This window comes from Rhodnius prolixus, unplaced genomic scaffold (genome assembly GCF_049639745.1).
Source record: "Rhodnius prolixus isolate KJV_2025 unplaced genomic scaffold, Rpr scaffold_5, whole genome shotgun sequence".
NCBI lineage: Eukaryota > Metazoa > Arthropoda > Insecta > Hemiptera > Reduviidae > Rhodnius > Rhodnius prolixus.
In genome coordinates this window covers 12,615,388-12,628,141 of record NW_027411624.1, presented here as the reverse complement: position 1 = coordinate 12,628,141, position 12,754 = coordinate 12,615,388, and the positions used below count along the sequence as shown (strand labels likewise).

The following is a 12,754-nucleotide window of genomic DNA, read 5'->3' as shown; positions in this document are numbered from 1 at the left end:
TATTGAACCGTCCATTTGTTTTAGCATTTTCAATCTTGAGAGGTCCAGCGGTACTTTACTCCGTTAATTACGCACGTAACGCGCCAAGAGAAATGGACATAGGAGTATATAAAGGATTCGGAGATGACTTTCAGATGGTTGTTGATGACGGTTCAGGATACGTAAGACGTTTCAATCAACGCCGATTCCGAAAATTAAATATTTTTAAAAAATGTGAGGCGCTAGTTCTCAAAGACGTTAGGATTACTGATGCGGAACCATGCCTTGCTATTCCTGAAGGTAAGTATAATATTAGATAACATAAACAAATAATAATTTGCAAATTAAATTAATTTTTTTTTTTTTTTAATTTATTTGTAAAGTTACACCAGCGCTAGACACGCTATAAGTAACAATGACAATAACTGACATCGAACTAACTAATTGAGGGGAGAAGTTACCCAGCGATAACACTCCCTAAGATTAATAAATTGAAGTTGATCTTTGAATAATAATGTTAAAATTTTGTAGTAAATGTATATACTGCTCTCAAATACTTTTTTACGTTTTTCTATATTGTTGCTTAGTATATAAAAAACATTTCTAAAGATGTCCTGAAGATTCATTTTGGAACTTAAACTTGAGCCGTTTAGAAACAATCAAAATTAGTAGTACAAGCACAATTGCTTACAGCAAGTTTTGATTGAACCTGCTGCTATCAAATACGGTTACGAAAAATAAAAATAAAAATTAAGTGAATGCTTGAGGGATCTTAACTTTGTTTAATTGCTACCGGAAGGACCAATATATGAAGCTGAGGAAAGTGCAGAAGTATCTAGGAGGGTTAGCTTTAAAAGTAAAATAAAATTAAGAATTGTTGAATTTAAAAACTTTAGAAAGACGACAACTCAACTTAGAATTAGCAGTATATTTTACGTAGATAAATCGCATCAAATTACGCCGTGTTCTACCACCTCGGTTTGAAATTTCTCCCAAGAAATAGATCAAGGTTCTAGATCATATTTTCACTTCCTTATTCGGGGTGTTCATTTTAAGACGACTCAAATGCATTTCATGATTTATCGGTTCTTCTGAGCAAAAAATGGTTGAAAAATTTGTTGCCCTCTGCTTTCAAAATTTGTGATTTGCCTTTGGATTCCTGACGCGCGTCCAAAAGTGAGGGTTTGCAGTTGACGCCCATTTTCATCTACACAGTTTTAAAGTGCATAAAAAGTTATGGAAGAAACCGTTGTTTTGGAGGGTTCCTCTCGTATTTAATTTGTTTTCAGGTGTCGCAATTGTTAATTACTTCGGTGATTGTATCTGTCGTACGGGGCCAATAATATTTTCTTTATAATTTTGTATATATGTCATTTATTCCTCCATGGCATGTTTTACCGAGGTGATGGTTTTTAAGTAACTCTACTTGGTCTTCTTTTTCCTCAACCTATATTAATTTTAAAATATCTTTTAATACGGATTGAGGGGTATGTAGTTATTACTATATCTTTAAATATTTGGAATACATCATCTAATATATTGCTCATTACTACAGCTTGATTAGAGCAATAAACGCCGTATGTGGTGTTGGGTTTTAAGAATTCTAAACAATGTTTGGTGAGTGTCTCTTTATGTGGCCTTGCTACTTGCCGTATTAATCTGCTTCGTTAGCCGAAGTATGTTTTTCTTTTACTGTTGGCAGGATTGCCAATGTTGAATGGATTTGGTGTTTTTCTATGTTGACATATTTCTTATTATCTAGGATTATAATTATTTGATTCGGGACAATATCTGGAGTAATTTCTCCGGAGGGAATTTCTTCATTTGTAAGGACGTTATTCTCTTTTGGGGAATAGGATTCATTTGATTCATCTAATTCATTTAGGGTTTTTGATACAAGTTCATCTAGGTCTATAGGGTCTGAAGGTTCACACCTTCCTTCTGGGGGATTGATTTCATCCAATATCTTGGAGATTTCTTCTTCTTTTGGCGATTCTAATGATTCTGCTAATGTTTCCTCAATATATGGGGACTCTAAAGGGTCAAAGGGATCGATATCATCTAGGTTTTCATTTGGATCTAATAAGGGTACGCCATCTAGGGAGTCTTCACTACTATCGTTCAGGATGATATTTAAAGGAACAGGATTTCTTGATGGCACGTCGGCTACATAATTGGTTTTTCCGTCTATGTGCTTTATTTCAAAGTCATATACCAAACAGTTTTTGTGAATCAATTATTTTTCCACTGTCCAAGAAAGGGGATGTAGGAGAAATTAGTAATTACCGTGGAATAGCATTCACAGATTGCATAGCTAAATTATTCTCGGGTTTATTATTATTAAGACTGGAACGTTGGATATCTGAGAATAATGTAATTAATGAATACCAAGCGGGCTTCAGAAAAGGGTATTCAACGATTGATAACATATTTAATTTGGTGAATGTTATCGGACTGCAAACCCATTTAAAACGTCACAAAACATATATTTTTTTTATCGATTTTAAGGCAGCATTTGACTCTCCGGATAGGAACACAATTTTTTACAAATTATTTCAGTTAGGAGCATCAAATAAATTTATTGAAGCCATTCGAGGGTTGAATAGGTTTACAGAATCCGCAGTATGGACAAAAAATGGGCTTACAGAGTCGTTTGAAACAGTGGTTGGGTTAAAACAGGGTTGTTTACTCTCTCCCAGTTTATTTTCAATTTTCATGAATGATTTTCATGATAATATTGGTGGAGGAGATTATTTTGGAGGAGTAAACATAAGATGTCTTATGTACGCCGACGACATTGTGTTGCTGGCGCCGGATCCCCATGTACTGCAAATGATGATAAACAATGTATCACGCTATTGTAGGCTTTGGAATTTAACAGTTAATAAAGAGAAATCTAAAGTGATGGTGTTTGGGCGAGGAGGTAGGCGTGCGAAAAATGAAAAATGGAAGATGGATGGTAAGCCCTTGGAAATTGTTAATTATTATAGTTATTTAGTGATTGGTTTTACCCCTCGTATCAATTTGAAAAAACACTTTTTAGAGAAGTCTCTTAAAGCTAAGTTCGCCTTGAATTTCACTTACAGTAATATTGTTAATAAAAACGAGATTCCAATTTCAAAGAAAATGGTTATCTTTAATGCTTGTGTACGCTCAATAATATGTTATGCGGCCCAAATATGGGGGAGCCATAGTTTTGAAGAAATCGAAAAATTAAACCTATTCTTCATGAAAAAATTGTTTTCGCTGCCATTCAATTCAACCAGATATATTTTGTACTTGGAAACAAATTTTAGTCGATTTTTTTCTATACGCTGAATTTACATTTTAATTATATTAGGAAGGTTTTGCTGATGCCAGATTCAAGGCTGCCTAAAATTTGGGCAAAGCAAATTATTGAGAAAAGAATATTGTGGCACAAAGATAATTTAGACTTTTGTAATAAAATGGGTTTGCAGTTGGATTATCTGTCCGGGGATATGTATGAAAATATGTTAGAAGCTTTAAAAAAAGATTTTAGAAAAGAAATGATATGTAAAGCGCAAAAATCCATTCATGCCTTTTATAAAGATCTGAAGTTGTTCTCCTCAGAAGATCATTATATCTCGGATCACAATAACTTAAGGTTTATAAGAGATATATTTAAACTGCGTGGACAGCTAATTAAGCTCAATTTCAGCATTTGTAGATCCGAGGAACAAAGAAGGTGTTCCCTTTGTAATAGTAATGAAATAGAGGTTGTTTATCACTATTTGGGTGTTTGACTATCTAAAGAGTATAATACAAATTAAAACTTATATTGAATAATTATAAAGGTGAACGCACAGAAAAATAATATAAGTTATTGGATAAATAATGTCCCAAAAGTTCATACACAACAAAATAAATAAATAGAAAAGTGATTACTACTAATTACTTAGTAGTACTACTAAGTAAAACTCTTTATATAACCCCCCACTACTTACTTCCCGTATTGTGTACGCTGTACCTTGCATTATTAATGAAAATATGGATATAGACTTTACAATGGAAGATTTAAAATATGTGTTATGTAATCTAAAGGTGAATAAAGCTCCCGGAATGGACCGTATACCTAGCGAGTTTTTTAAAAATGCCCCGGAAATCTTTTTATCTCAACTTTTAGGTGAATATAATAAAATTTATAAACAGGGTAAGGCCCCTTTCTACTAAATTTGTCAATGCCATAAACGACCTGTTAGAGGATACAAAAAGTTCAGTCTGGTGTAAAGATGGTCTGACAAATTCTTTTGAAATTAACATGGGCGTTAGACAGGGGTGTCCATTAAGCCCTTTGCTATTTTCATTATACCTAAATGACTTGGAGGAGTTTTTGGATGAGGACGGTATCTGGGTTAATAATGTTCAGTTTAAACTCCTTGCTTATGCTGATGACTTGGTCTTGCTCTCGACCACTCCCGAGGGTCTCCAAAGAATGATCAACTCTTTGGAAAATTATTGTTTCCGTTGGAATCTAAAAATAAATTTATCGAAGTCAAAGATAATGGTATTTAGTAAAGGTGGTAGGCGTGCCAAATCTGCGAAATGGTGGTTAGCCGGTCAACAGATCGATATTGTAAATCAATATAAATATCTTGGTATAACGCTAACACCTACCCTGATATTGAAGAACCATTTTGAAGAAAGAATAATGAAGGCGAAAGCGGGATTAAACAGTATTTGGAAAAGCTTTATATTAAATAATGATATACCATACACATCGAAATTGTATAATTCAGTGTCTCGGTCTACAATGTGTTACGGTGCACAGATTTGGGGATGGAGGGACTATGAGGCTGTGAACAAGTTGCACCGTTATTTTCTTAAGAAATTGTTTCGTTTACCTCAATACACCCCCACCTCTACACACTTCAACTCCATTTCAATTACATCTGTAAACTATCTACTCTTCCTGACAATAGGTACCCAAAAATTCTTGCTTGTGAAATAATAAAAAGAAATCTTTCCTGGTTCAGTAGTTTAAAAACTTTAATTACAAATTATGATGTAGCAGCTGATTTAACAAATTTAAATTTAACAACAATTAAAAATTGGAAAATACAGTTTAAAAAAATCAAACTTAATTAGACTGAAAACAAAATGTTAGGCTTCATTAATGATGCTAGGAATTCAAGATCACAAAGAATATATAGTATACTGAATTATGATTTGACGACGAATAGCTACATAAATGATTCTTTCTCTCTTAATGAAATGATGTGGATTATTAAAGCTAGAGGAGATCTATTCTGTCCAAATGCAAACCCGTTCAGGGAACCAATAAATGAATTCTGCCTATTATGTAATATGTTTGTGACTGTGGGTCTGTACCACTTCCTTGCAGAGTGTCCCAGATTGGGTGTGGGTCGTCAAAAATATTTCTTAAAGGAAAGCCTTACTGAACAGGAAATGATAAATTTTCTAAATGGATACAATAAGTGGACTCAATTAATTAATTTCTGTAAATATGCTTGTGGGTATCTACTTCAATAATTATCTTTTAAATTTTTTTTTGGAATTTTGCAAATTGCCTACATACTACCTAAATGAAAATATGTATATAACTTTCTGTTAGGATTTAGATTTTTAAATAAACTTTTTTGGAAATAAATTAATTAAAATTATTTTTTTTTTATTTATTTATAATGCTTTATAGAAATTACATTCTGTAGCAAAGAGCAAGAGAGTTGGCCTCTGCTAAACAATAAAAAATACATTGGAAACAAAGATAAAATAAAATACAAAAAATAATGAAATTTTCATAAGAAACAAAAATATAAATATTACAAGAGCAAAAAACAAAAATTCAAATGACAATATTAATTAGTGTTGGTGCTAATCCCTTCATATAATTAAGTGGTTACTGAAAATTTAAATTTATTTCTAGAAAGAGATATCCTTATAGCTGCCAAAAATACAGTTAACAAATTTTAATCTCTCATCCAACGCGCCTGCCAAATAATAAAAAATACTTTTCAATTTTAAATTGTCAACAATATCAAATAGTGAGAGGAAGGGATCAGAACTGGCAATTAAATACTTGTGAAGCCATTTCTCCCTTAACTTTCCATAATAAGAACAGCTTAGGACAAAATGTGAAACATCATCTTTTTGATTGCTAAAACAAGTAAAACAGGTTCTATTAGGATAGAAATGGTGTTTCACACCATTGTACAGAACGGTTGGATACTTATTGCTAATTACTCTAAACTGAACAATTACTCTGGTCATAACAAAATTACAATTAAGATTAATAAGCGCATTATTCTGCCCTAGAGCACATAGTAATCGGTAATTTGGATTGTATGTTGAGTTGATTACCACATCGATATCCCTACTGAAACTATTATTAGAAAATTTTAAATTGAGGTCTTTTAGATGACAACTATCCGCGTATTGCATCTGCCATACGTCCTGAGCTCCAATGGAGAACAGTAGGTCCCTCAGGGAACCAGCCCAATTAAAGGGAACATCAGAGTTAGGCAAAAGTTCCACAAGTCTGGAATAACACTTTCTCAGCAATGAATCGTTATCCGCGGATAACAATTTAACCCAGAATTTCAAAACTCTACTAAAGACTCTGACCTTAATGTGGAGACACTCAGATTCGAGGCGGACATAACTATCAGGTGTGTGAAGTGGAAGATTCAGGAGCAACTTCAAAAATTTTAACTGAACGCGTTCAACTTGAGCAAAATAATTTAGCGCCCAGATTTCTGAGGAGTATAAGAGCACGGATGAGATCATACTGTTATAAAGAAGCATTTTAGATTTCCAACTGTCAGATTTGTAATATGATAGAACGTTTAAAACTCTTGGTATCGCAACAGAGCTCTTGGAAACAAAAAACTCGCATGCTAATCTGAATTTGCCAGAGGAAGCAAGAGGTACACCTAGGTATGTGAAGTTACTTCTAACTTTTATTGGGATACCATTATATGTAAAAGAGGAGTGTTTCCTGATGCGGCCAGCTCTGTTATATGGTACTATAACTGTTTTTGAGGTATTCACTACAAGCTCATTTCTTTCGCAGTACTTAGCCAGTAACGAAAGTTTAAATTGAGCATCATGCCACGAATATGCAAAGATAGCCAGATCATCGGCGTACAGCAACATCAACAGGTCTGACTCGTTATTGATGCTAATACCAGTAGCCCCATTAGAACGGAAAAAGTCCACAATGTCACTAATAAAGAGTGAGAATAGCAGAGGACTCAGCTTTTCCCCCTGAAGAACCCCTCTATCGACCTTTATTTTCCTAGATTGAGTGGCTTGTTGATCAATGAAAACAACAGCATTATCATAAATTTTTTTAATCAATCTTATACATTTTGAACTAATTCCTAGATCAAATAGCTTAAGCCAAAGAAGGTCATGGGACACAGAGTCAAAGGCCTTCATAAAATCTACAAAGATGACCCAGACTTGGCTGTTTTTCGACCTTAACTGAATATTAATAGCGGAGTTCAGAACAAAAATAGCATCAACGCAACTCTTGCCGGCTCTAAAGCCGTATTGTTCTATAGGTAGCACCTCATTCGATTCAACCCAACTACTAAGTCGATTATTTAAAATTTTTGTAAAAATCTTTGTAATACAATTTACAAGGGCAATACCCCTGTAGTTCTCAGGTAGTTCGGGGTTCCCTTTTTTAAAAATCGGATTTAGCTTGATGACACTCCAGGCTTCAGGCACCGTTTCACTTTCCCAAACTACATTTAGGAGATGCAAAAGGTAGTGAACCCAGCTAGCAGGCAGAGTCCTAAAACACTCGGTAGGAATCAAGTCAGGGCCAGGTGACCTGCCACTCCTGCCGGAATCCATACTGTCGACAAGCTCCTCCAAGGTGATACGCGAATCAAGACTCTCGACTGAAACGCCATAAAAATGGACCGATTCTAAAGGGTTCGGGGAATTAGCTCGAAATAAGTTAGTATAAAATTGCTCCCAAGTTGCAACATCTAAACTACTGACTTGAGGTTTCCTATTTAAGGCCTTCACTAAATTCCAGAATTGCTTGGAATTATTTATATTCATGAAATCAGCCCTCAATTTATTCTTAAATATTTCTTTCTCCTGTCTAATAATTTTTTTATATTGATTCTTAGCATTCAAGTAGAGTTCAAACAGCTCTCCCTCAAAACCATCCCTTCTACATTTTCTATGAATAGAGTTAAAACATTTTTTTGCGGCTCTGCAGTTCCTATTAAACCAAGGTTTGCTGCATGCAGACCTATTAGAAAAATGTTTTTCTTTAATAATTCCTGAATTTCTAGCTGCAACGTTCATTGTATCAATCAGGTTGCTATTTAGAATTTCCACAGAGTCACTGAAGACATTTATATTGACAGAATGATCCAACAGATAGTAAAAGTTTATTAAATTTTCTGGAGATAAGTCCAAAATTGAAAAGCTATTAACAGGTATTCGCCTAGTATCCTTAGAGAAGGCGGATATACCCGGCTCGCTATATGTCAAAGAGCACAGAAAGTGGTCCGAGAAGGAAGAATTATCATTGATCTTAAAATCGAGACAACAGTTCAGTGCCAAATGATTGACCCATGTCAGATCTATGGTGCTCTTTCCCTGGGGGCCGACGAAAGTGTACCGGCCTGGAGAGTCGCTGGGAGATCTGCCATTACACAATAGTAGGCCCAACTCTTCCATATGTTGTATCAGACAGCGACCCCTCGTGTCCAACTTATCATCCATCGAAGATCTAACACCAGTAAAGAAAGAATCATCAAAAAGGTCATTATCCAAACTATTACCATTACCAACTCTAATGTTAAAGCCCCCAGCTAGGATAAATTTATCATTAACATAACTTACCATCAAGTTATATAGAGTATCATTAATAAATTTTACTATTACATCAAAATTCAGATTAGGCGGAAAATACAAGTATCCAACAATTATGAAGCCAGACAAAAATGACATCCTCAGGAAGATCCAATTTTCATTAGACTCAATTAAGACAATATTATTGAACAGACTTTTTTTAACATAAACAGCAATACCACCGCTGGCTCTACCTCTCTGAAAATCTTTCCTGGCTTTACAAACAAAATGTACGTAATTATTATCTACAAAAGGCAAATATATACAATCCTTGGTTGACCATGTCTCACATAAGCCCAGAATATCAAACTTTAACAGCTCACTAATTTGATCATTATTTAAGTAACTTAATGTAGAAACACCATGAATATTCCAAAAACCAATATTCAAAACATTACCTCTACTTACAATATTTCCTTCAGAGCTCAATTTATTGGGAGTTACTTTTTCGGCACTATGGACGAAGGCTTCTTTAGTAAAAAAGGTGTTAAGGGACCTGATGAAGTAGATGGATATTCTTCGCGATTCTTCCTCTTCTTTGTAGTCTTTGAGGCTCCCGACTGTGCCGATGTATCCGTATCCTCACAATCTGTATCAGTTCCAAACAAGTCAAAATACGCAAGTTGGTGTTTTCCCATCTGCGATGTAGTCAGATCTAGGAGATCTTCCGATGAACGAACATGTATTGGAGTAGGATTTTCAGCTAATTTAACCATTACTTTCCCATTTCGAGTCCATAATCGAGACAATTTACCTTCCTTCAATAAAACTTTAGCCTCTTTAAAAACTTTGAAGCTGGGCGGCGATAAATATTCATTCACATAAATTAATGAAGTTGCATCAAGGCCAAAAATCTTCAGGGACAATTTCTTCTTATTTAGTTTGCATTTAATTAAAAAGCTTATCTTTATAGAAGTTTTCATAAATTTAACAAATATTGGCGGATGACTGGGGTTCCTTCCAGTCCGACCACGGTAAATACTATCAATAACATCTCTATCAAAGTCAATATCAATTTCTTTCGAAAGAGTTTCGAAAATCGAAAATAAATCTTCATTAGGCAATTCAGGTATATTGTCAATTTTAAGTATATTTTGGTACGACTGTTGGGAGAATTCAATAATAGATCTTTGTAGTTCAATAATTCTATTATTTAGTTTAATATTATCATTTTTTATTTCCAATATATGTTTTCCTGCTTTTTTAATGTCTTTGGAGAATCTAAGAGATAGTTTATTAACGTCTTTTTTAATATCAATAATATCTTTTGACGAGCTTTGGTGTTCGAGTTTAAACGCAGCTAAGTCCTTTTGAATGGAATTCATATCAGTACTTATCTTGTCTAGCCGGGCTAGAATTATCTGAAGGGAAGCAACTCTCCCCACTGCTCGCTTGCGGTTTTACCTCAGACGCAGCCATGCGGATATTTTGCCAACTATTTCTTCTTTACTGACTCGGCTACTAGCACCGAAAACTGAACTATGAACTCACAATACGAAAAAACAGTAACTTGATAACTAAGCTCTTTAAACTAGATTTCAATTAGTTTCTATAATATATCAGCAAACACAAAATAAACGACAAATTTACTTGCATCAACGTAAGCAACGTAATTCACAGATTCGCTGGAGTTATTTTCAATCAAAACAAAGGCAATAAACCTTCAAAAACTCGAAAAACATACAGAGCGTTAAAGAGACAACCGTACACTATCACTGCCCAAGGCCAACTCAAATTAATTAAAATAAAAATCATCTATAAGAATAATTAAAAGTTTTCTTGGCATACGAAAAGAAATAAATAAATAAATGAAGAATATTTGTAATAAAAGAGTATTTTCTGTTTTAAGTATTTTGATAAAAAGTTCGTTTTAGTTATTTTATGCTGTCTACAATTTATATTTACACTTTGGAACTTAACAACAACCCCGCTGATGGTTTCGACCAAGTGTATGTCTTTTATTTTATTTTTATTTCGTTACTTTTGCTTTCTTTTGTATTTTGCTAAATAAAAGACTATAATAATAATAATTACTACTAATTCTTTCTTCGAGCTGACCAGCCTCTCCTCCGCAAGCCTCTTTCGGGAATTTCCTGTGGTGTTCCTCGCTGGAAGGAATTGAGGAGTAAAGCGATCACCCAATTCTTGCCAATGTACTCAGCTCGCTCTCTCCAACTCAACTTCGCTCTTGTCTAGCCCAAACTCGACTTGACTCTGATGTGGCCACACTCGACTCGTCTCTGCTGTCGCCAAAACTGAGCTGTCTTTTTTTTGTAGTTTCTATTTTTCTTATCCAGGTGACTCTTTTCTAACACTCAATATCATATCGTTCAAATTATTTTTAAAAAAAGAAAAAACTCACTAAATTAAACTTCCTACAAAATAAATAAAAAGAAAATACATGAAACAATCTTTAGAAATCATAATATTTTGCAAAACAAAATTAAAATCCTCTGAACCCCAGGTAGCCCCTCTTTAAACAGTTGCAAAATTAGTAACAAAATTTAGGATTAATATTTACATTTAATTTTTTTTATTGCAGCGGAAGGAATGTTCCTAACAGTTCCATTTCGATATCCTGTAACATCAATGATAGAGAACGTTCTCAGATCAACAGTTCCTAAAAATAACCAACTGCTGTTGGCTAGAGTAGATACTGTAACGGTTACAATGACCAACAAAGATTCAGTTGAATTTAATCAAACGTATCCTTTCATGACTATGTATGACAAAGAAACAATACATTGCCAGAAGAATTTTTTGTTTGAAAATTGGTACGTCTCAAACTGTTTTTCATCAATATTTTTATTTAAGAAGACAAGATCTTGTGTTGAAGCTTCACAAATCTGCTACGATTTATCTTTTGAATTTATGCATGGTTAATTTTAGAGAATTTTTATCGTTACCTTGTATCTTTAGCGGTAGAAATACGAATAACGGTTATCAAGATTGTGGAATCTATAACTTCTCTGTTTTGAGATTATATATTCTTTCACTCTACTCTCGATATGCTGTAGGCTTCTGATATTTTTGAACTGGATCTTGAAACTTTGACATATGACACTTCCTCAGAACTATTTAATAAGTTGTCGTTACTAAATATGAAATTTGTTTGATCTTTGCAAACAAACGCGGTAAGTGGACTGTATAGAATAGCGTGTAGTTCGTTAAGCGGGCAATCAAATGAAATTATACAAATATAATGAAATAATAAGGCTTACCTTGCAAGATGTGGACACTGGCGTGACAAAGCTCTAAGGAAATGGCAACCCCAAAGGGAAAAGAGAGTCGACTCCCCCACCCCCTGGCCCCAGATACCTTTATGAGCGTAGATTATGTCCTCTTGACTAAAGGCGAGCTGATTGAAGGCCAAATAGGCGTAATATTCTTTTATAGCGGTGAACATGCGGTGTAGCGAGAATAGCGGAAAACTGCGTACCCGTGAACATGCGGTGTAACGAATAGAAGTGAACACGGGATAACACTAGAAATTGCGGTGTAACAGAAAGAGTAGTAAACTGAACACTCGTACAGTTGCGGTGAACGTGCGGTGTAGCGAGAATAGCGGAAAACGGAAAACACTTCCGTACGAGCGCCAGAGAACAAACGTTACGAACAGACTGCGGTAAACGACGAATAGAGACTCACTAATTACCAGAGAACTTCTACATCAATGACAAGATAGTTTGTGATAATTGACATACAGCTAAGTTCGTCCTCAAGCTTGCCTTTTTTGGTCGTTAAACTAGGAAACGTAGGAGATCTGGTACCAAGTGAGACACCTTAGATAGCCTTCTGGGCCTGACATTCTACAGCCTCAAGAGCATGCCCTGAATCCGCTGACAACCAATCAAGAGATTTTATTTTGGTTATTATTTCTCGTGAGAATGTCTCTTATATGCCTTATTGAAATCAG

At 34.6% G+C, this 12,754-nt stretch overlaps 1 protein-coding gene across 8 annotated transcripts in view; it reads left to right on the top strand.

The window, feature by feature from the left end:
* The window catches only part of LOC141457978 (uncharacterized), a 76,737-nt gene that overhangs the window by 592 nt on the left and 63,391 nt on the right, over nucleotides 1-12,754 (top strand). For all 8 annotated transcript variants that reach the window (XR_012460691.1, XR_012460692.1, XM_074135404.1 and 5 more), the window contains exons 2-3: nucleotides 25-279; nucleotides 11,381-11,612. Coding sequence is in view for 6 of the 8 variants with exons in the window: in XM_074135404.1 (XP_073991505.1) it covers nucleotides 25-279; nucleotides 11,381-11,612 (487 nt within the window). In the remaining 2 variants the exon portion in view is untranslated. The remainder of the gene's footprint in view (nucleotides 1-24; nucleotides 280-11,380; nucleotides 11,613-12,754) is intronic.